The following is a 24806-nucleotide window of genomic DNA, read 5'->3' as shown; positions in this document are numbered from 1 at the left end:
CAGGCTAGTCTACCATTGGGTCAAATAGTAAACACTCTTTCTCCATCAGAGAGCAATCACAGTTCTATACCCAATTGGTAAATGTGATGGATAAAGAGGTCTACATACCAGGTCTCTCTTGTAAAAGAGGTCTTCTGACCTCAATGGGATTTTTACTGGATAAATAAAAGTTAAATAAAACATTTTTAAAATATTGATATATAATGCTGCTCCATTGTGCATGAATTGCTAAGTCCCTATTTACATTTCTCTTGCTCAGTAATTCCATGACATCAGAACTCAACCCCTGACCCGAGCCTGAACTTACTGACCCCTACAGTACTGGGGGTCAGTACCGACCCCACTGTGGCTGCAGTCCTGGGGGTCACATCTGCTGTCTGTCTCCTGGCTTCCCTGACGGTCGCCTACAGGAGGTACTGTTTCTCCAGAGTCAGGGTGCATGCTGCCCCCAAGGCCCCCAGTGTCCTGCAGTTTTTACTTTACCTTCTATAATGGTATTTGAATGTTTGGTTTGTTAAAATGTAATACGCAATTTTTATAGTTTACTTCGCTACTTGAGTCATATCTCTCCGCTCTCTTCCTCTCCATGCCACTTTCCACATAGCCATGTTCTTCACTCAAGGAGCGCATTTGTTGTTCCTTCAGTATGAGACTCTTGCGTTCAGTCTCTGCATGATCAATGCAGCACATGCAACAATGTTGATGACAATGATGCTGTTTTCACTTTGCTTCTTAATATAAATCCACTAGTGTTCTATAATTACACTATTAGTTTGTGTTTCTTACATCACAAACAGCTAGTTCGTCTTAGTAAGTTGGGCCTGAATGTTGTTATCCGCTAATGCTAATTGGTAGCTAGCTAATAAATGTACCGAGTCAGAGCAAACATAACTAGCTATACAGCCTGATAATACCAGTGATGAAAAAATTAAATTAAAAAGTTATAAATACCAGACCTACATCTGCATGTTATTTTATCAGTATTGTGGGAGCTAAACTCATGACTATGATTACATTTCCATTATTAGCAGCATCTAGGCTGTCCACTTTGAAGAGCTGAGACAGAATGGCTATATAAGGAATGGAACATATAGGACCAGGGCCTGCTACCATTATAACCTACACAGCTGTCAGATGTGGGCGTTAACAAGCAAGAACTGAGATGGTAAGATAATGGTGGCGAAAGGTCAAGGGAAGCTATTTTCATATAGAGGGAGGGGACTCTATACGTTATGCAAAGACAGAATACTATAAAGGCAGGACTCTATAATATGAGAATTTAGTCTTTTCCATGGAAGGGCTCAGCTCTGTTACATTTGTAATAAAGTCTAAAGTGATTTCACAAGTTCCGGTACCTGTGCAAATATTTGACTCAAGATATTCCACAACAGTATCTTCAAAATAAAAGAGGAATTCGCAAAGCAAGAATGTTAGCTACATGAAGTAGCTAAGAGAAAACATGAAATGTAGACAAAGATTATAGAGTCCCCTAGGCAGTGGTGTAAAGTGCTTAGTTAAAATACGTTAAAGTACTACTTCAGTCGTATCTGTACTTTACGATTTATATTTTTTTACACAAAGAAAAATAGTGTACTTTCTACTCCATACATTTTCCCTGATACCCAAAATTACTTGTTACATTTTGAATGCTTAGCAGGATCGGAATATTTTCCAATTTACGCACTTAAAGAGAAAATCACTGGTCATCCCTACTGTATCTGATCTGGCGGACTCACTAAACATAAATGCTTTGTTTGTAAATTATGTCTGAGTGTTGGAGTGTTCCCCTGGCTATCCGTAAATTAAAAAAACAAGAACATTTTGCCGTCTGGTTTGCTTAATATAAGGAATTTGAAATGATTTATACTTCCACTTTTGATACTTAAGTATATTTAAAACCAAATACTTTTAGACTTTTACTAAAGTAGTATTTTACTGGGTGACTTTCACTTGAGTCATTTTCTATTAAGGTATCTTTACTTTTATTCAAGTATGACAATTGGGTACTTTTTCCACCACTGCCCATAGGAAACATTTGTCAACACTTTGGTTCCTACCCCGTCACAATAACTCCTCCCTGGTATTTTCATTTGTTGTCATGTCAAACACTGTATTCAAAGTGCCAACTATTATATTCTAACTATAGAATTTGAATAATCATTCTATTTCCATGATTCCAACAGTTCACCCAAGTGTTTTGCAAAATTTTTATAACTGGTCTTGTCATGCTCCAATAGTATGCCACAGGTGGGACAGGCACATATAGACGGGCAGTCGATGACCCCCTGTACCTGCGATAAGGTGACGGTTGGACATTTCCGCAGCAGCTGCAGCTTCTGGTTTGAACAGCCAGTGTTGCCACAGGGGTCAAAGCCCAGCCCTGGACTTTTCCACTGCCTATGACATTGTCAGCATAACTGGTAGGTCTGGCCTTTGTCTTCAAAATATTCCTGCAATGAACTCGTAAACTGGATGTGTCTGGTCTTAGTAACAGTGACTTGCAGCCTGGGCACTTTAAGATGGAGCTGGTGGGGGCGGGGAAAGGAACTACATTTGCAACCTTGTAAGCAGTGCTTTAAAAAAAATGTAATATTGTCAACGCATGTCAGTGACAGCTGCATGCAGTCCAGTTAAAGGGTACTCACAGGTTTAGTTTCACAGTACTTGGGGGAAGCCAAGGTTGCAATGATCTCCTCAAAACACTGTATTTCCTTGGCAGTCAGAGCAGCCAGCCTACGCACTTCCTGATAAGACCACACCACACCTCTGATTGCCCTTGAGTGCAGGACAAATTAACTTGTACTGCCGCTGGAAATACACAATAATGCTTGTGAAGATTTCAGTGGTGAGAAATGCAAAGTTGACCAATCACCGAAGGGGTGTAGACTTCTTTGTTGTCATTCAATGAGAGACGAATCGTTTTCATGAACACATTTTTTTATTGAGAAATACATCTTAGTTAGATGTAAAATTGTGCGACTAAGATCTCCTCAGCAAAAACTTCAAAATTAATGACAGATTTCTTGAGTTATCTTTGATTAATTCTGACCATTTTGAGGCTACAGTGTGTCTCAAAATGGACAAACAGCACTATTGCTGCTTTTTTCTCGTTTTTCAAGTGAAGGTCTTTTAAGGCAGGGTTTCCCAAACTCGGTCCTGGCCCCCCCCGGGTGCACCCTTACAAAAAAGATTGCAGTTAGAGTGCAATATAACTGCAGTAAGCTAGAAATACTGCGTCCAAAATAACAGAATTTGGGAAACCATGTTCAAATGGAGTATGCGAGCACACTATTTCGGTTTGCCTAGCCAATTTCGGCTAGCCGCCAGCCGAACGGAAGAAGCATGCTGATGCTTTACAGGTTCCTTACAGATACATAGACATTAACAAAGACAAACTTCAGTACCTCACAGGCACTCTTACTGACTGATTATCATTGATGTGAGCAAAACAGAAAAAGAGATGATCATTATTGACAGTGCTGCAGCTGAAACTCAATTACTGAGAAAGTACCCCAGAGCTCAGGTAGGCAGTTAAAACTACCACACAAAAACACACTCTGAGAATTGACTGTTGGCCAATTTAATGTTTACACACTGAACAAAGAAACTACAATTGTATTGAGTATAATTTGATGAGAGGGAAATAAATGTGAAGTCAATTAAAATGAACTAATGCTGATATGTGAAGTTATCCTATGATGTGTTCTACCCTCCTCACCTTTTTATTTAGGGAACAGTAGGAGTACCATACAGACATGCAGCTGGAATACTCATGCCTGTTCTCCTTGTATGGGATCCAGAAGGAAGATTGGAAATGTCTATTCTCCTCTTCTTGTAACAGCTGTCGTGGTGAATGGATGACCAAAACGCAGACGGGATGCGAATGCTCATCTTTCTATTTAATTCGAATAAAATGAACACAAGAAACAATAGACCGACATGCACAGTTAGCAGGCTAACATAAAGCAGTGCTAAAACAACAACCCACAAACCCCAGGTGGAAAAACACACTCCTAATATATGACTCCCAATCAGGAACAACGATATCCAGCTGTTCCTGATCAGGAGTCACAAGACTAACACAGAAACAGAACAACTAGAAACTACATACAACACACAACTTCTGCCACGTCCTGACCAAATACTAAACAACTGCTCCCTCTGCTGGTCAGGACGTGACACTTCTATCGTTTTATTTTTCATGATTTTTTTAATCGACGATTCGCTACATGCTCTATAATCTCCCTTAGACATTTTATATGACCTAAAAGTTGTTCTTCATTAAAAAAATATATGTGTGTATATGTGTGTGAGAGAGGGGATCATAGAATCAGGAATTTGAATACTAATTTAAAACGATCTGTTTGGATACACATTATTAATAACAACTCTCAATATTTGTTTTATTTTTTTCAATTGCCCGTATACAATACGCCACATCTGTCCACATATGCGTATTACTGTAGATTTCAAGCGAGGTAAGGTGAATCTAAATCGAAACTGAAATTTTGAAAAACAAATATGTCGCACTTCTCTTTCTCGAAGCTGAAAAATCGGTGAAATCGGTAAGTTGTTGGTAGGCTACGGTTTTTTGAGTGTTATTTCAGTGCTAAAATGTACATGAAACTAACAGAGTAATCAAGTCAAGTAATCATACTGGAATATCGGTGTTGTAAGACGCCTGCTGTCCGTTTCCAGGCTTTATTTCAGCACTGCTGAAGCTACTAGTAAGTTATTCATGTATGCGTACATATTGTTGTGGCGAATCTTCAAATATTTGGAATTTGAATCCATATGCGAGGTCTACAATTAGATTTTATTACAGACGACATTTTCCATATCGCTGTCCACAAATGAGTGTTGCTGCAGAAGTAACCTCAAAACGAAACAGATGTACAAAAATGAATCTATGGTGCATCTTTACGGGGTGATGGGCTGGGTTATCGAAATAGGTCTGAACAATTATTGTAAATAAAATTAAAACTCCAAGTAAGTAGCCTAGTAAATAAAATAAAATCAAATGTATTTGGTCACATAAACATGGTTAGCAGATGTTAATGCGAGTGTAGCAAAATGCTTGTGCTTCAAGTTTCGAAACAGGATGCCCAGATACATTACGACATTCTCATTGTTATTTCATAAATGATTTAGCCTGATAGTCATAGTAATATTAATAATGTGGTTATTATTGTTATTGTTGTAGTTGTATCATTGTTGTTACAATGTTATAATTGTTATAGTGTTGTGATAATAATACTATTATTATTAGTCTATTATGTGTTTACAATAAGGTAGGCCTAAATATATTTTTGTCAAATTAAGGGGTATAGACATTTAAATCTAACAGATTATGGCTTTATTGTTTTCTCTGTAACAGAACAGTTTTTGATTATTCAGACATGAAAAAATTAATTCCAAGGAAAATCATCCAAAGAAAAAAGGATGTGACAAAGGCATCGTGAAGAAGTTTTAAATGAGACTTGACCGCATATTTGGTAAGCAAGAAGTACGTTTCTGTCTCAAGATCGAACTATTATAGGTCTACATTGAAGTGGATCAGTTATAGTACTACAATAATGAATTATTCTTTATTTATTTAGACTACAATGGCTTAGTTAATCAATGAGCAACGTGTTATTTGAACAGTGTTCTGCAGGTCCTCTTCATGACTAAGGACTTCAGAGAGGCTGTGGAAAGGTTTGGGTATTTACATTTTCTGATTGAGTCCCCCACTTAACACAATGATTACAATCTAAAATCAATACATTAAACTATAATAATATGCAATAAGAGAAGCTATAGATATCACATCTATATCCACAGTCACTGTGGTCAAGATCAGAAGACTGCTGATTTTCACCTGAAAAGCCTATTTAAGACATTAAAGACAAGTGAAATTCACACAAAGGACATCTTATCCATACTGGGCATTGGAATTGGTGAGTTTGATGTTGATATCCTGCTGAGAAAAAGTATATATTTTACCTAACTTTTATAAATATACAAGGGCTCTATTAGCATTATAAATTCTAAAAAGTATAATACATTCCTTTCCTGCAGTCAAATGACCTAGTGGCCACATGGGTGGAATGTTAATATTTTTCATAATTTCATAATTAATGAACATGTAAAAAATAAAATGCCTTAAATCCAGTGTTTCTATGTCAAATATATATACATGGCCTTCCGAGTCTGTGACCGGGAGACCCATGAGGCGACACACAAGTGGCCCAGCATCGTTTGGGATAGGGGAGGGTTTGGCCAGCCGGGATGTCCTTGTCCCATCTTGCAACTCCTGTGGCGGGCCCGGGCGCATGCACGCTGACACTGTCGCCAAGTGTACGGTGTTTCCCCCGACACACTGGCAGGGCTGGCTTCCGGGTTAAGCGTGCATTGTGTCAAGAAGTAGTGCGGCTTGGCGGGGTTGTGTTTCGGAGGATGCAAGTTCTCGACCTTCGCCTTTCCCGAGTCCGTACGGGAGTTCCAGCGATGGGAAAGGACAAAACTTTAACTACCAATTGGATATGACAAAATTGTGTAGAAAGGGGGCTAAAATAATAAGTATTCAGACCCCTTTTTCCACATTTTGTTACTTTACAGCTTTTTTCTAAAATGTATTAAATAAAACATTTTCCTCAATCTACACACAATACCCCATAATCTTTCTTCGAATTTATTGAAAATAAAAAAAAGAAATTTACAAAAGTATTCAGAACCTTTGCTCTGAGACTTGAAATTGAGCTCAGGTGCATCCTGTTTCCATTTATCATCCTTGAGATGTTTCTACAACTTGATTGGAGTCCACCTGGGGTACATTTAATTGATGGACATGATCTGGAAAAGCACACATCAGTCTATATAAGGTCCTACAGTTCACAGTGCATGTCAGAGCAAAAACCAAGCCATGAGGTCGAAGGAGTTGTCCATAGAGCTCCGAGACAGGGTTGTGTTGAGGCATAGGTCTGGGAAAGGGTACCAAAAGATTTCTGCAGCATTGAAGGTCCCCAAGAACAAAGTGGCCTCCATCATTCTTAAATGGAAGAAGTTTGGAACCACCCAGACTCTTCCTAGAGCTGGCCGCCCGGCCAAACTGAGCAATCGGGGGAGAAGGGCCTTGGTCAGGGAGGTGACCAAGAACCTGATGGTCACTTTGACAAAGCTCCAGAGTTCCTCTGTGGAGATGGGAGAACCTTGCAGAAAGACAACCATCTCTGCAGCACTCCACCAATCAGGCCTTTATGGTAGAGTGGCCAGACGGAAGCCACTTCTCAGTAACAGGTACATGACAGCCGCTTGGAGTTTTCCAAAAGGCACATTTCAGACCATAAGAAACAAGATTCTCTGGTCTGATAAAACCAAGATTAAACTCTGATGCCAAGCGACATCAGGAGGAAACCTTGCACCATCCCTACAGTGAAGCATGGTGGTGGCAGCATCATGCTGTGGGGATGTTTTTCAGCGGAAGGGACTGGGAGACTCGTCAGGATCAAGGGAAAGATGAACGGAGCAAAGTACAGAGAGATCCTTGATGAAAACCTGCTCTAGAGTGCTCAGGTCATTTATGAATGATGGTGGCCACTGTGTTCTTGGGGAACTTCAATGCTGTACTCTTCCCAGATCTGTGCCTCGACACAATCCTGTCTCAGAGCTCTACGGACAATTCCTTCGACCTCATGGCTTGGTTTTTGCTCTGACATGCACTGGCAACTGTGGGACCTTATATAGACAGGTGTGTGCCTTTCCAAATCATGTTTAATCAATTGATTGGACTCCAATCAAGTTGTAGAACAATCTCAAGGATGCTCTTTGGAAACAGGATGCACCTGAGCTCAATTTCCAAACTCATAGCAAAGAGTTTAAATACTAATGTAAATAAGGTATTATATTTGTTTATTGTAATACATTTGCAAAAAAAATTAAGAACCTATTCCCGCTTTGCCATTATGGGGTATTGTGTGTAGATTTATGAGGAATTAAATGAATTTAATCAATTTTACATTAAGTCTGTACTGTAACAAAATATGGAAAAAGTCAAGGGGTCTGAATACTTTCTGAATGCACTGTATATTTCCACACTATTAGGTTGGAATAATACTGTGAAATTGTGAAAATTATGTAAGAGCTGTTTGAAAATACCGCCTGAAATTTTAGCTTGTTTTGCATGGGTGGGGTTTTGGACAATAGGCCAATAATAAAGAAAGTTTGCCCTCCTCTTTGCCAATAACAGCTCGTTTTCAGGTTACATTTTCCTCCCATTAGGCTTCTCCAATTATGTCCCTCACTCAGACCATTCTCAGACAGTCTTAGCAAAATTCTTGCTTGAGAAATTGCTTTTCACTAAGAAACAACTTATGTTTATTTTATTACCATTTTAATTTAAAACAATCACTCTAAGGTACTTAATTGTTACCCAGAAATGATTTGATATTGAGAAAGAAACAGCTGCATTGGAGCGATAACATTCTGTCATACAGTCATCCCGTACTGTAGCACACATCTTAAAGGATCCTCCTATATGTCTTCAATTATCCTGAATTCAACAGCTCCTGTTCAGTCCCTTCAGATTTGTGGCCCTAAATGTTCCTTCTGCTTGGCTAAACTGAACTATGCTTCCTTCATCTAAACTCTTTTTGACCAATTACAGTCAAACTTATGTATGCATTTCCCTCTGTAATTCTAAGCACATGCTCCGGATGAACTAAGAAAAAAAGAGGAGGAATTAAAGTGTACGGAAGAAGAATGGAAGAAAATAGAAGAACTGTGTCACGTCCTGACCCTAGTAAGATGTAATTTTCTATAGTAGAGTTGGTCAGGGCATGACAGGGGGTGTTTTGGGGTTTTCTATGTTTTGGGGTTTTCTATGTTTTATATTTCTATGTTTTAGTTCCAGTTTTTCTATTTCTATGTTGGGATTGTTTGGGTTGATCTCTAATTGGAGGCAGCTGAACCTCGTTGCCTCTGATTCGAGATCATATTTAAGTAGGGGTTTTTCTTCCTGGGTTTTGTGGGTAGTTGTTTTCTGTTTAGTGTATGTTCACCTGACGGAACTGTTGTCGGTCGTTTTGTTGTTTTGTTCTAGTGTCTTCATAATAAAAGTGACTATGAGCACTATACACGCTGCACCTTGGTCCCCTTTATACGACCCACGTTACAAACTGAGGATAATAAAAGAGGAATGGCAGAAAATGAAAGAGGAATTAAAGAAAATAATCATTGTGGAATCACAGAGAATAGTATTGCAATTGGAGAGAATATACAGTTGAAGTCGGAAGTTTACATACACTTATGTTGGAGTCATTAAAACTAGTTTTTCAACCACTCCACAAATTTCTTGTTAACAAACTATAGTTTTGGCAAGTTTGTTAGGACACCTACATTGTGCATGACACAAGTGATTTTTCCAACAATTGTTTAGACAGATTATTTCACTTATAATTCACTGTATCACAATTCCAGTGGGTCAGAAGTTTACATACACTAAGTTGACTGTGCTTTTAAACAGCTTGGAAAAATCCAGAAAATGATGTCATGGCTTTAGAAGCTTCCGATAGGCTAATTGACATCATTTGAGTCAACTGGAGGTGTACCTGTGGATGTATTTCAAGGCCTACCACGTTCATCTGTACAAACAATAGTACGCAAGTATAAACACCATGGAACCACGCAGCCGTCATACTGCTCAGGAAGGAGGCGCGTTCTGTCACCTAGAGATGAACGTACTTTGGTGAGAAAAGTGCAAATCAATCCCAGAACAACAGGAAAGGACCTTGTGAAGATTCTGGAGGAAACAAGTACAAAAGTATCTATATCCACAGTAAAACGAGTCCTACATCGACATAATCTGAAAGGCGCTCAGCAAGGAAGAAGCCACTGCTCCAAAACCGCCATAAAAAATCCATTCTACGGTTTGCAACTGCACATGGGGACAAAGATCATACTTTTTGGAGAAATGTCCTCTGGTCTGATGAAACAAAAATAGAACTGTTTGGCCATAATGACCATCGTTATGTTTGGAGGAAAAAGGGGGAGGCTTGCAAGCGGAAGAACACCATCCCAACCGTGAAGCACGGGGGTGGCAGCATCATGTTGTGGGGGTGCTTTGCTGCAGGAAGGACAAGTGCACTTCACAAAATAGATGGCATCATGAGGTAGGAAAATGATGTGGATATATTGAAGCAACATCTGAAGACATCAGTCAGGAAGTTAAAGCTTGGTTGCAAATGGGTCTTCCAAATGGACAATGACCCCAAGCATACTTCCAAAGTTGTGGCAAATGGCTTAAGGACAACAAAGTCAAGGTATTGGAGTGGCCATCACAAAGCCTTGACCTCAATCCTATAGAAAATGTGTGGGCAGAACTGAAAAAGCATGTGCGAGCAAGGAGGACTACAAACCTGACTCAGTTACACCAGCTCTGTCAGGAGGAACTTATTGTGGGAAGCTTGTGGAAGGCTACCTGAAACATTTGACCCAAGTTAAACAATTTAAAGGCAATGCTACCAAATACTAATTGAGTGTATGTGAACTTCTGACCCACTGGGAATGTGATGAAAGAAAGAAAATCTGAAATAAATAAGTCTCTCTACTATTATTCTGACATTTCACATTCTTAAAATAAAGTGGTGATCCTAACTGACCTAAAACAGGGAATTTTTACAAGGATTAAATGTCAGGAATTGTGAAAAACTGAGTTTAAATGTATTTGGCTAAGGTGTATGTAAACTTCTGACCACTGCGACCTGTATGCTCTCGTATGCTGGCCCTCGCTTCATATTCGTCACCAAACCCACTGGCTCCAGGCCATCTATAAGTCTTTGCTACGTAAAGCCCTGCCTTATCTCAGCTCACTGGTCACCATAGCAGCACCCACCCGTAGCAGCACGCGCTCCAGCATGTATATTTCACTGGTCACCCCCAAAGCCAATTCCTACTTTGGCCGCCTTTCCTTCCAGTTCTCTGCTGCCAATGACTGGAACGAATTGCAAAAATCACTGAAGCTGGAGACTCATATCTCCCTCACTAACTTTAAGCATCAGCTGTCAGAGCAGCTCACAGATTATTGCACCTGTACATAGCCCATCTGTAAATAGCCCATCCAACTACCTCATCCCCATATTGTTATTATTCTTTTTTGCTCCTTTGCACCACAGTATCTCTACTTGCACATTCATCTTCTGCACATCTATCACTCCAGTGTTTAATTACTAAATTGTAATTACTTCGCCACTATTTATTGCCATACCTCCCTAATCTTACCTTATTTGCACACACTGTATATAGATTTTTGTCTATTGTGTTATTGACTGTACGTTTGTTTATTCCATGTGTAACTCTGTGTTGTTGTTTGTGTCGCACTGCTTTGCTTTATCTTGGCCAGGTCACAGTTGTAAATGAGAACTTGTTCTCAACTGGGCTACCTTGTTAAATAAAGGTGAAATAAAAAAAATACAAATGGTGTGGTTGTTGTCACTAGATATGGTAAGCAGTTGTGTGGTTGTTGTCAGAAGTTGTGCGGCTGTGGTATCTAATTGTGTGGTTGTGGATACTAGATGTGGTCAGAAGTTATGTGGTTCAGTAGTTGTGGTCAGAAGTTGTGTGGTTGTTGTCACTAGATATGGTAAGCCGTTGTGTGGTTGCTGTTAGAAGTTGTACAGTTGTGGTATGTAATAGTGTTAGTGGTCAAAACGCCAGATTTGTGTAGCAGAGAAGTAGACGAAGCTGGTAAGCTTGAAATATGTTGTCTAAGTGGTTGCAAAGTTGAGTTATTAGCTGATTTGTGTCAAAAGTTGCATGATTTCGCTTAAATAGAATGTCAGTTGGACGTGATGACGTCACAACGGGGCGCTTTAGAATCTTGAGAAATCCAATGAAAGCGGTTGGAGGAGAAAAAGAGTTATACTCGGTTGTGTTGTGTGGTTGAGTTATACTCGGTTGTGTTGTGCGGTTGAGTTATACTCGGTTGTGTTGTGCGGTTGAGTTATACTCGGTTGTGTTGTGTGGTTATGTGATTCTGTGTTGTGTGGTTGAGTTATACTCGGTTGTGTTGTGCGGTTGAGTTATACTCGGTTGTGTTGTGTGGTTGTGTGGTTGAGTTATACTCGGTTGTGTTGTGTGGTTGAGTTATACTCGGTTGTGTTGTGCGGTTGAGTTATACTCGGTTGTGTTGTGCGGTTGAGTTATACTCGGTTGTGTTGTGTGGTTGAGTTATACTCGGTTGTGTTGTGTGGTTGTGTGGTTGAGTTATACTCGGTTGTGTTGTGTGGTTGAGTTATACTCGGTTGTGTTGTGCGGTTGAGTTATACTCGGTTGTGTTGTGCGGTTGTTGTGTGGTTATGTTTTTCTGTGTTGTCGTATTGTGTTGTGTGGTTGAGTTATACTCGGTTGTGTTGTGTGGTTATGTGATTCTGTGTTGTCGTATTGTGTTGTGTGGTTGAGTTATACTCGGTTGTGTTGTGTGGTTATGTGATTCTGTGTTGTCGTATTGTGTTGTGTGGTTGAGTTATACTCGGTTGTGTTGTGTGGTTGAGTTATACTCGGTTGTGTTGTGTGGTTATGTGATTCTGTGTTGTCGTGTTGTGTAGCTGGGATGGGATGCTCCCCCTGGGGTCAGGTGACTAACACAGATGAGACGGGTCAGGTCAGGATCTACACCCAATCAGTGATCAGAGCCCTGCAGGACCACCTGTTATCCACTGACCCTGAGCTGGGAGGACCACTGGAGAACCTGGTACGGACCGGGCCATTAGCCATTAACACATGTTATATAGTAGTGCAGAAATATAGGCGCTGTAGTCACACTCATGGAATACCGGACTCTCACACTTTATTCATATCAGAGTCGTTCCTAATATGTTTGTGTGGTCTTATATTGTGCTTTACCTTTCTCTCTCTACCTCGTTACCCATAACTCCTTTCTCACACTTATCTCTCTCAATCTCTCTCTTTCTCTCCCCTGCTCTTTAACACACACTCTGCCCCTCCCTCTCTCTCTCTCTCTCTCTCTCTCTTTCTCCACTCCTCTCCTCTCCCCATCTCCCAGGATGTAGGTTACAGTGGTCTGTCCTCTCACTGGGAGTCCAGGGTGCTACAGGGTTCCATCATGGCTGCAGCCCTGGGGGATCCAGCTGTGGTGCGTGTCGACCCGGTCACCCTGGCCGCCCTACAGGACACGGGCTGGTACTCTGTCAACCACAGCCGAGCACAGAGCCTGGTGTGGGGAAAGGGTGAGGGACGGCCTGTCCATTGAGACGGATATAACTGAACCAAACAGATAAGGGGGTTAGAAAGAATATATGTCATTGATAAAGAGTGTAAGAGAGGAATATCGTGTGGTATGAGTGATTCTGTGTGTACCTGATTAATGGCCATAGTGATTTATTGTTTGTATATCTTTCGTAGGTGAGGGAGCAATGTTTGGATTACTGTCCACCTGCCATGACAACTCCTCCTCATTTTTCTGCACGGGCAGGTAGTGTTATTATTTTATTTGAATATCCCACACTTAACCATACAATAAAAAATAAATCCCATTCTCCAACGTTGTCTAAAGCTGTCCAGTTCCTCTACCTCATTCTCTGTTTGACTTGTGTTCTACCATTAGTGGTTTAGGGTGTCATTATCTTCACCGCCACAAGGGGGAGTGCCAGACTGACCCTCACCTGGACGGATGCCGCATTTACAAACCTCTAATGGTGGGTCTTCTGCTCTTATTCACTTCAGTTTGACCGTTTCCCTGAACTCTGTTCTCCATGACAAAACAGTATTTCAAACACTCTTCCTCAAGCTTCACCTTCTCGCTCTATTTAAACTTCTCCCTCCTCTTCCTTTACTCCTCTCTCTCTGTGTTTTCTTAAGAGTGAGTGCTGGAAAGAGGAGAACGAGAGAGAGACTGAAACAGAGTGGAGTGGAGAGTTGTACCGCATAGACAGCCGATGCTTCTTCTCTAACCTGAGCAGAGAGGTCAGTGTGTGTGTATTTTATGTGGACTCACACCACATATATTTGTGAAAAAAGTGTATGAAAGTGACACCTACCCATTTTATTTTATTTTCTCTCCATCTCCTCTTTCTGTCAGAACGTCTCCCTGTCTGTCAGTGACTCCGTGGTGGGGCGTTGTTATAGACACAGGTGTACTGGGCTGAACCGCTATCAGATACTGGTGTCGGGCTCTGACTGGTTGGACTGCCCAGTAGGAAGCACCATTCAGGTAACTTTTGAGCATTCACCGATTTTGCCATTTTGGCCATTAGATTCTACCATGATATGACATTATTTCACATTCATTCATTCATTAATTCATCCAGGTGACAGGATACAAGGGTTTAGTGTTCTGTCCTGACAAGAGGTTGTGTTATTACCCTGACATTGGTCTCTCCATCGACAACCAGGACCCCCACTCTCCAGCTGCCTCTACTACAGGCACAGTGACTACTGAGAAGTGAGTATGGCTGAGTAGGAAGTATTTCAGTATCTTTGGTATGGCACAATATGAACGTGTCATTTTGTTATTTTATCAAGTTTTAAGTGGTCTTTCACTTTCTCAGAGAGCAATACGTCATTTATTTATCAGTATAAATAAAGTGTTTATTTTCTTGTCTTCTCTCCCTCAGCGATCCCCTGTTACATCAGAACACAATCCCTGACCCGAGCCTGACCTTTGACCCTGGCCCTACTTGTGCAGAACCAGGGGTCAGTACAGACTCCACGTTGGCTCCAGTGCTTCTGTCTGTCTCCTGGCTGCCCTGATGGTGGCCTACAGGAGGTACCGCTCCTCCAGAGTCAGGGTTCATGCTGCCCCTGAGGCCCCCAGTGTTCTGCAGTTGCACTCGACCCAAAGTGAGTCAAATAACTGCTGATGGAAACTGGGTGTCCATTATGGCACAGTCTTGTTCACTGGTATAAATTGTTACTTAATCAAGTAGGTGGTGTTTGTACATTATTTATCAGAGGGGGAAATCGACTATTCATTAAGTGTTGAACAGTACAAATGAAAAAAGTACACTAAAGCAATGAGCAATGCAATGCGATGCTGAGGTATTCTAATTGTCCCCTGGATTTGTTGTTCAACATGGATTTAGCTTTAACACTATGTTAACTTGTAATAACAATGAATTATCCTTTTAAAATGACAAACTTAGATTAGCTAACACAACATGCCATTGGAACACAAGTGATGGTTGCTGATAATGGGCCTCTGTACACCTATGTAGCTATTCCATCAAAAAAATCAGCCATTTCCAGCTACAATAGTCATTTACAACATTAACAATGTCTACACTGTATTTCTGATCAATTTGATGTTATTTTAATGGACAAAAAAAATTGCTTTTCTTTCAAAAACAAGGACAAGAACGGTAGTGTATATATTTATTTTCAGGCGGGGTGGGTGGGGTACTCAATCCGGGTCTCAACTAACTGTTGACAGTTAGAATACACAATGTAAAAGTTCAAAATTTGGTTGTGCTTCAGCAAATTTTCTCACTCAATTAACCAGCTAGCAATGTTTTGATTGGTAAGTTAGTCTAGCCACCTATCTAAACTTGTGATAATGGACAAATACTGACCAGGCACGCAGGGCAAAAGCCCAGGGGCCCCCATTGACTTTGTTAGTCACTCTCAGTCAGATATCATTAACATGGCATAAGTCATGGTACATGTGTAGAATTGCAGGAAATTTGCTTTAAAACTGAAAAATGTCTCTCCCCATGACAAAATGGGTAGAATTGCAGGGAATTAGCTGTAAAGCTGAGAAAAAACAGTGTCTTGCCCCATGGCAATTTTTTAAATAATTTCATGAAATTTGTAAAAGAATTGTACAGACAATTATCTGCCCCATGACAAAGTGTGTAGAGTTGCAGGAAATTCACTTTAAAACATACATTTAATCTCTGCCATAAAGAGGGGGGGTCACTAAAATGTTTTGGCGCACTAAAATGTTTTGCTTGCTTAGGGCCCCCAAAAGGCTAAAATGGGCCCTGAGTCAGAGAATGTCAGTTGATAGAAGTTAATCTGCAGTGACTGTGATCGGTTATGCTCAAAGATCAAGATAATACAAATGTTGGACAGTCATGAAATTTGACAATATGCATAGGTGCTAGCCTCTAGGAATCAGTTCAGCAGCACAAAGTATAACAATACACTTTTCAAACACTAGCTAGGAGTAAAATACTTGGGCATCAACAGCATGCATTTTCTTCATACCATGTGACTTCCTGCAAATGGCAGGTGAAAAAGAAAGTGAAATCTAGTTATGTTGGAAAAACACGTACAAGGGATAGTTGAGGGTCAAATCGGCTTCTCTTATTCATATCTCACAGTCCGCCCTGTGTGTATGAGGCAACGACTGATAGACATTGGAGACAGAGAGCAACACGATGACAACCCAGCAGCAGGAGTGTGAGAAGCGCTATGACCCCAAAGACACCACGCTCAAGTTCGTCACTAGACACGATGATATTAGTAAAATGTATCTAAGCCTCTCTTGCTCAACCTTAGTTTATGATTTCAAGTAAAATAGGAATTGCTTAATAGGTAATGGCATTTTGTATGCAGATTTGACAGTATTGATTTGATTGTAGCTTGAATATACAGTAAATGAAATATACAGGTAACTGCCAAAATAACGGAAACTTGAACAAAGTGTTTTAATAGGGCGTTGGGCCACCAGGAGCGGCAAGAACAGCTTTAATACGCCTTGGCATAGATTATGCAAGTGTCGTACTCAATTGGAGGGATGCGACTGTTTTGTTTTGTACACTTTGTACAAAATAATAAAACGCAGAACTACAGGATGTTTCTTAACATAACTCTTTATTAACTAGCTACAACTACCTGTTAGCCTATCTCCAACCACGATCAACTGCCCCTGACCTAACCGTCTGGGTGGTCTTAACCAATCACCGCACAGTATGGTACGGCGGTAAAATGCATCCAATTATAATTCAGTATGTATTCACATATGAATATTACATCCCCCTTCTTTTAAACAAAATACAAATGTTTTACATATTCTAAGCTTTTCTTTTGGATACATGCTCTGTAGTTTGAACTCAAGGTAAGTAACCATTTATATTGCATACTACACCAACTGAATCAACATAGACTCTGAAACAATGATCCAACATACTGTTACTTTTCAAACAAGGGATTCTCAGCAACTCAGCTTCACTGTAGAAATTACATCTTAACATTTCAAACAAATACAATACCAAAGCATGTCAAGTCAACTTTCAATAACAAGTTTACAGTCTGGAACTCTTTTAGGGCAGCGATCCGCCTACACCCTTTGACATTTCATAGGTCAAGGAGAGCTCTGGGCTTGACCTCTCTTCCTGACCTTGTGCGATATGATGTTGAGCATGCTTCTGTGTCAGTCAACAGCTCTTGTGGTGTTGCAGGTAAGTATGGTGTATGTTGTGCTGTGTGTGTGTTTAGTCCATCACATTCTCTTTCAGGGGAACAGTTCATCTCATCAGTGTGTTGTTCTTTTGTGTTCAGTAAGTGACGACGATTGCGGCGGTACACTGCTCCTTCTGCTGTGCGGACGTGATATGAACGTTCAGTGTCAGCTGGCTGGATGACGACTGCTGGTTTCCAGAGGCCATGCTCCTGGATTCTAACTGACTCTCCGTCGATCAGTGGTGGCAGTGGTCTAGCTGACCTGTCGTAGTATCGCTTTTGTTGTTGTTGTCTCTGTGCACGTTTTTCATGCATTTCCTTGTAGCTGACGACCTCAGGTTGCAGCTGCTGGTTGGTGCTGGGAAGGGTTGAGCGAAGTCTGCGGCTCATCAACAGCTGGGCTGGTGATTTGAAATTGTCAACTGGAGTGTTGCGGTATTCAAGGAGACTGAGGTAGGGGTCTCTCTTGTCTGCTTTTGCTTTGTCCATGAGTGATTTAGCAATCTGCACAGATTTTTCAGCAAGGCCATTACTTTGAGGGTAATGTGGGCTTGTGGTGACATGTGTGAACTCCCATGCTTTTGTGAAGGATTCAAACTCATTTGATTTGTAACAGGGCCCATTGTCAGATATTAAAGTCTCTACAATGCCATGCCTGGCAAAGGCTGCTTTCAGCTTGTGTATCACAGCTGCAGATGTGGTGCTGTGAAGCTTGTCGAGTTCGAAGTATCTGCTGTAGTAGTCCACTGTTACGATGTAGTCCTCGTTGTTCCAGGTGAACAGATCGGTTGCCACAACCTGCCAGGGTCGGTCTGGGATACAGTGAGGTAACATTGGCTCTTTGGTGTTTGAGGGGCGTCTTTCAAGACAGATGGTGCATCTACCAACAATGTCCTCTATTTGTTTGCACATTCCAGGCCAAAACAAAATGTCCCGTGCTCTCTGTTTGCACTTTTCCATGCCCATGTGTCCAGCATGGATCTTTGTCAAAATCTCTTCTCTGAGACTGGTAGGAATAATGATTTTCTCTCCTTTGAAAATGATTCCGTTGATCTGTGATAGTTCATCACGATGGTTCCAGAATTCTGAGACGCTCTGAGGGCATTTTCTCCTCTCCTCAGGCCATCCATCCTGTATGACTTCCCTCAGCTGTGTGAGTTGTGAGTCCTTGTCTGTTTCAGCTTGGATCTCCTTCAGTTTCGTGTCACTAACTGGTAAGTTGCTGTACACAGTGTGCACTTGCATGTCCATGCCCTCACTGAGGCTGCTGTCCTTGTAGGTAAGAAACTTCCTGGAGAGTGTGTCTGCGACAGGGATGTCTTTGCCTGGACGGTGAGTGATTGTGAAGTCGTATTTTTGTAGTTGAAGGATCATTCTCTGTAGCCTTGGCGGGGCTGCAGCTAGTGGTTTCCTCATGATTGACTCAAGGGGCTTGTGGTCGGATTCCACAATGACTTGTCGTCCATATACGTACTGATGGAAACGTTTACATCCGAACAGAATGGCATAGAGCTCCTTTTCGATTTGGGCGTAGTTGATTTCACAGTCTGTGAGAGATTTGGAAGCGTAGCCGATGGGCTTTCCTTCTTGCAGTAGCACTGCACCTAGTCCATACTTCGACGCGTCCACTTGGAGTCTGAGCTCTTTGTTTGGGTCGTAGTAGGCAAGGATTGGTCCTGGTTCTCTCGTGATCAAGTCTTTCACATTCTGGAAAGCAATGTCGTGTTGCTTGTCCCAAAGAAACTCACTGGATTGCTTTAGCAGTTGACGCAGGGGTGCATTAGCATTGGAGAGGCTGGGTGCGAACTTGGCTAAGTAGTTGACCATGCCAAGCACTGTTTCCAGCTCTGCACGGTTCTTTGGTGGCTCCATTTCTTTTATGGCTGAGATCTTCTGTGGATCTGGCTTGATTCCATTCGCTGTGAGAAGATGTCCGAAGTAGCTGACCTCTGTAGCGCTGACTGTGCTCTTCTCGGGTTGAGCCGGACTCCTATCTCGCGGGACCTTTGCAGCATCGCGCGGAGGTTTCGGTCGTGCTCCTCTTTGGTTCGACCATAAACAAGGATGTCGTCCACAATTGCCACAACTCCGTCGAGGCCTTCATATACTTCGTCAATCTTTCGCTGAAACTCGTCTTGGGCTGAGATAATCCCAAAAGGCAGGCGACGGAACCTGTAGCGTCCAAACGGTGTGTTGAATGTTGTGAGCTTAGATGACTCTTCTGTGAGCTTGATAGCCCAGTAGCCTGATCTAGCGTCCATGACACTGAAGTAGCGTGCTCCCGCTAGCTTGTGCGTGATACCATCTAGTGTCGGTAAAGGGTAATGGGGCCGTTTGATAGCCTTGTTCAAGTCTCTTGGGTCGAGGCATACTCGGAGCTTGCCTGTGCGTGGTTTCTCCACCACCACTAACGCGTTTACCCAGTCAGTCGGTTCTGTAACCTTGGTGACTATGTCAGATTGCTCCATGCTCTCCAACTCTTTCTTCAGACGGGCACGGAGAGCAAGGGGAATCTTTCTCGGTGGGTAGACCACAGGGGTTGCGTCTGGGTCAAGGTGAATGGTACATTCTCCTGGGAATAATCCTATTCCTGTAAAGACATCAGCAAACTCCTCCAGTACATTTTCTGTCTCTACTGGTGCTGTTACTGATAAAACTAGCTTGATGAGGTCCATGTCTAAACATGCTTTAAGACCTAGCACTGCAGGTGCTCTAGTGTCAACAACGTAAAAGTCCAACATCATGTCACTTTCTTTGTATTTGCATTTGAAAGTGCATGTGCCTTTTACTGGGAGCTGTTCACCACCATAACCAGTCAGTCTGCGCATGGTGGGCTGTAGCTCGCACTCAGATGTCAAGCTGCGGTACTTATTCAGAGGAATAATGTTTACTTGTGCACCAGTGTCTAGTTTGAACTTTAGTTTTGTGCCTTGTGTTCCTATCTCAATGTCAGCAAAGGCTTGCTCTGTCTCTGATATGTGACTTTTCTGTGTCACTGAATCAATAAACAGTTCATCATCATTTGACTCTTTGATTGACATTTCATCTTCACTCACTGTGTGTACTGTTTTTCCACGGTAAGCTCTGCACACTTTTGCAAAGTGATTCCATTTACCACATTTAGTACACTGTTTGCCTTTAGCTGGGCAATTTCCTTGTTCGCCATGCACTTTGTATCCACAATATCCACATGTTTTGGGGCGTTTTGAGTCTGTGTCGCTCTGTTTTGGAGTTATGTCTCTCTCCGTTCTGAAACGCTCTCTCTGGGCACCGGAGGTGTGCTTTGATGTCTGCCTGACTGCGTGCACTGCTTGTTCACGTGATGCGCTCGTGCTGCGGCGCGAAATGGTTTTCATCTGAGCCTGTGCTAGCTCGTGAGATCTGGCTATGTCGATAGCTTTGTCCAGCGTTAGCTCAGACCCAACATTCAAAAGTTTCTCTCTCACTCGCGGTGAGTGTATTCCAAATACAATACGGTCCCTGACCATCTCATCCTTGTTTGCATAATCACAGTCTTTCACAAGCAGACGCAGCTCAGTCACAAACTGTTCAAAAGACTCGCTAGCTCCCTGTACTTTCTCATGGAATTTGTACCTAGCGAAAATTGTATTAGTCTTCGGCACAACATATGCTTCAAAACGATCGTAGTATGTTTTCAGTACCTTTGATTCAGCCTCGGTAAGTGTCCATGTGTTGTAAATATCTCTCCCTTTTTCACCGATCCAGAGGAGCAGGTAGCTACATTTTCCCTCTTCTCCTCTTTCCTTCAGGGGACCCGTGAACATTAGCTCCACATGCTGTTTGTACTTACGCCATGCATCGGGTATGTTTGTAGACTCCCAGTCCATTCGAGGTGAAGGAACTCCAGAAAAATCCATCTTTTAAGACCATTTACTCTGACACCATGTTTTGTTTTGTACACTTTGTACAAAATAATAAAACGCAGAACTACAGGATGTTTCTTAACATAACTCTTTATTAACTAGCTACAACTACCTGTTAGCCTATCTCCAACCACGATCAACTGCCCCTGACCTAACCGTCTGGGTGGTCTTAACCAATCACCGCACAGTATGGTACGGCGGTAAAATGCATCCAATTATAATTCAGTATGTATTCACATATGAATATTACAGCGACCTATGTTCCCTATAAACTGCGCACGTGCGCGGCCGCGCAGCTCACCCCAGGACTGCCAGCGCAGAAGAAATGTCATGCCGCGCAGAGACGCAAGAGATTGGACTTCACTGAGTTCGCCCCATTAGTTTGCTCTATTTACATCAACGTTTTTTCCTGTGATCGAATCAACATCATATCAGCCCCTTTTCAATGCAACAAACCAAAAGAAATCTAACTTTGCAAGATTGAGTCTTTGATTTTGTTGTAGGCAAAGCCAGAGCGCAACGGAGTAGAATTCTATTGGCGGGGGTAGTCCACGAGCGGTCGTTCAATCACCCGCGAATGAATGCACTTTTCAGATCAGTTCAGAGCGCAGTGCCGCGGGTGTCCGCATTTGTTGATAAAGTGTAGATAAATATAGGTCAGCAAGGAGGAGTTATTGCTTCCTTCAAGAGCACAAAACACGTAGGCTACATTTCAAGCTGTTTTTGAAAAGCCAGGCAGGTCAAAAGCGTGTATCTTAATTAAAGGGGCAGTGTTGTATTTTGAGACAGACTTGAATATGCAAATAAGCCAATAGGCAGAGGGGTAGCCTACATTGTCTAATTCTCTGTATGGTAATAATAATTAATTGTATTTTGAAAAGTGGTTTCTTCATCATAAAACACAATACAATGCTATTTATAGTCACCTATTTGGAGGGGCAATTTTAGCATGTAAATCTTGGTGGAGCAAAAAAATGAAAAAGTGGGATGCATGTCAGCAAAGCCACAACACAACACTAAACAATACATTAATTGAGGCCTCCTGAGTGGCGGAGTGGTCTAAGTCACTGCATCGCATTTGCTAGCTGTGCCACTAGAGATCCTGGTTTGAGTCCAGGCTCTGTCGCAGCCAGCCACGACCGGGAGACCCAAGGGGCAGGGCACAATTGGCCAAGCGTTATCCAGGTTAGAGGAGGGTTTGGCTGGCAGGGGATTTCCTTGTTCCATCGCGCTCTAGCGACTCCTGTAGTGGGCCGAGCGCAGTGCACGCTGATACAGTCACCAGGTAGGTGTACAGTGTTTCCTCTGACACATTGGTGCGGCTGCCTTCCAGGTTAAGCAGGCATTGTGTCAAGAAGCAGTGCGGCTTGTTTGGGTTGTGTTTCGGAGGACACACGGCTCTCGACCTTCGCCTTTCCCGAGTCCGTACAGGAGTTGCAGCGATAAAACAAGACTGTAACTATCAAATGGATACCATGAAATTGGTAATTAATTGCACTATAACGGTGACAAACGGTACCCACAGACTGTTAGGGCCTACATAAAGTTGTTCCAAAGCAGGCCCAACATCTTACCACTGCTACACCTGGTTATCAGCAGAGCCTTGTCTGGCAGCGAAACAGTTCATTCAGCATCATTTACTGCCTTTAAAAAAACACAGCTGATATGGCTGACTTGCTTAAACAAATGTGGTTTCTAATGACAATTGAGATGTACAAACTATGGCATAAGGGGACGACAAGCGGATAAGAGACAATCCGTAATTTTGATTAAGACATTAATGAGCGTAGTCAATACAACTATTTATTCAGCACTTTTGAAATGTACAGCGACAGAATTCAGAACATGGACCATTCTTACAGTGTTCTCCCTGTACACCAAGTCAGAACCGTAGGATAAATAAACGGGGCATATAAGCAGAAAATGAAAGCTCTTACAATATTCAATGATTACATTTCTCTAAAACAGGTTATAGGCTACATGTGCACCACCAAGTCAGAACAGTAGGCCGAAATTAAGAGGGTTAAATAGACCAAATTATTAGGGGGAGGTACATGGGCTACTGACATCTTACTACACAACATACACTACCGTTGAAAAGTTTGGGGTCACTTAGAAATGTCCTTATTTTTGTAAGAAAAGCACATTTTTTGTCCATTAAAATAACATCAAATTGATCAGAAATACAGTGTAGACATTGTTAATGTTGTAAATTACTATTGTAGATGGAAACGGTTGGTTTTTAATTGAATATCTACATAGGCGTACAGAGGCCCATTATCAGCAACCATCACTCCAATGGCACGTTGTGTTAGCTAATACACGTCTATAATTTTAAAAGGCTAATTGATCATTAGAAAACCCTTTTGCAATTATGTTAACACAGCTGAAAACTGTGCACAACTGAGCAAGAGGACAAGTACATTAGAGTGTCTAGTTTGAGAAACAGATGCCTCACAAGTCCTCAACTGGCAGCTTCATTAAATAGTACCCTCAAAACACCAGTCTCAACGTCAACAGTGAAGAGGCGACTCCGGGATGCTGGCCTTCTAGGCAGAGTTGCAAAGAAAAAGCCATATCTCAGACTGGTCAATAAAAATAAAAGATTAAGATGGGCAAAAGAACACAGACACTGGACAGAGGAACTCTGCCTTGTTTGTATGCGTCTTTATTAACTCAATGACATATATATTTTTATATTGTTTGCAAACTGATATGTGAACACATATTAATGCCAAAATAACATGCAAAATAACAAAACAGGTTGCGTTGTGCCCCACCTGCCCTGAATGACGGGTCGCCACTGCCTATTTGGCCGATGGTGTGACAGACCAAGTAAAATATCATTAGTTAATGTCAAGCTCGTTTTTTAAAAGTCTCATGCGATGTAGGCCTACATTGAACACCCCATATAGGCTATATCAAAGTAATTCAAAGCTATTTCCAATGTTATGGGATTTGCCACATTGGTTTTGTTGGTAGGCCTACATTACGCTCAAATAGCCATAATAGCTTATTGGCTAAAACATTAAGGGTACAGCCTCAGTGTTCACTGTAAACGCGCCGGAAACTTTGACATTTCCGCTCACAAGACCTAAAATTTGCTCAGTGCCCTTAACAATAATAGGGAACATTGGATGCAACACCATGTTTCCACGAGAAATTCCATAATTTGGTGTTTTGTTGATGGTGGTGGAAAACACTGTCTCAGGGGCCAATCCAAAATCTCCCATAAGTGTTCAATTAGGTTGAGATCTGGTGACTGAAACACACACACACACACACACACACACACACACACACACACACACACACACACACACACACACACACACACAATTTAAACCACCTATTGTATGCTCCTTTGAGACCTCTCTTTCAAAGTCATGGTAATCAAAATAATGGGCAACTGGGCATTTTTATACATGACCCTAAACATGATGGGATGTTAATTGCTTAAAACTCAGGAACTACACCTTTGTGGAAGCACCTGCTTTCAATATACTTTGTATTCCTCATTTACTC

General features: G+C 41.7%; 1 protein-coding gene across 1 annotated transcript; it reads left to right on the top strand.

The window, feature by feature from the left end:
* The first annotated feature begins 12453 nt into the window (after nucleotides 1-12453).
* On the top strand, nucleotides 12454-14745 carry LOC123743872 (leishmanolysin-like peptidase 2). Its single transcript, XM_045722582.1, has 8 exons — nucleotides 12454-12727; nucleotides 13040-13223; nucleotides 13399-13468; nucleotides 13601-13691; nucleotides 13855-13959; nucleotides 14075-14206; nucleotides 14304-14437; nucleotides 14610-14745. The coding sequence occupies exons 1-8, from the start codon at nucleotides 12587-12589 to the stop codon at nucleotides 14743-14745; spliced, it is 993 nt and encodes a 330-aa protein (XP_045578538.1). The 5' UTR covers nucleotides 12454-12586.
* The last annotated feature ends 10061 nt before the right edge of the window (nucleotides 14746-24806 follow it).

Source organism: Salmo salar, chromosome ssa07 (assembly GCF_905237065.1).
Source record: "Salmo salar chromosome ssa07, Ssal_v3.1, whole genome shotgun sequence".
Taxonomy (NCBI): Eukaryota; Metazoa; Chordata; class Actinopteri; order Salmoniformes; family Salmonidae; genus Salmo; species Salmo salar.
The sequence above is the reverse complement of the archived record's forward strand: the minus strand, read 5'-3'. Positions and strand labels throughout refer to the sequence as shown.

What these genes read in the sequence shown, in the direction of transcription:
- LOC123743872 (XM_045722582.1), top strand. Translation starts at nt 12,587, where the DNA reads ATGGGATGCTCCCCCTGGGGTCAGGTGACTAACACAGATGAGACGGGT. An exon ending in GAGCCTGGTGTGGGGAAAGG is followed by an intron (nt 13,224 to 13,398) that starts GTGAGGGACGGC and finishes TATCTTTCGTAG; the next exon opens with GTGAGGGAGCAATGTTTGGA. An exon ending in CAGTAGGAAGCACCATTCAG is followed by an intron (nt 14,207 to 14,303) that starts GTAACTTTTGAG and finishes TAATTCATCCAG; the next exon opens with GTGACAGGATACAAGGGTTT.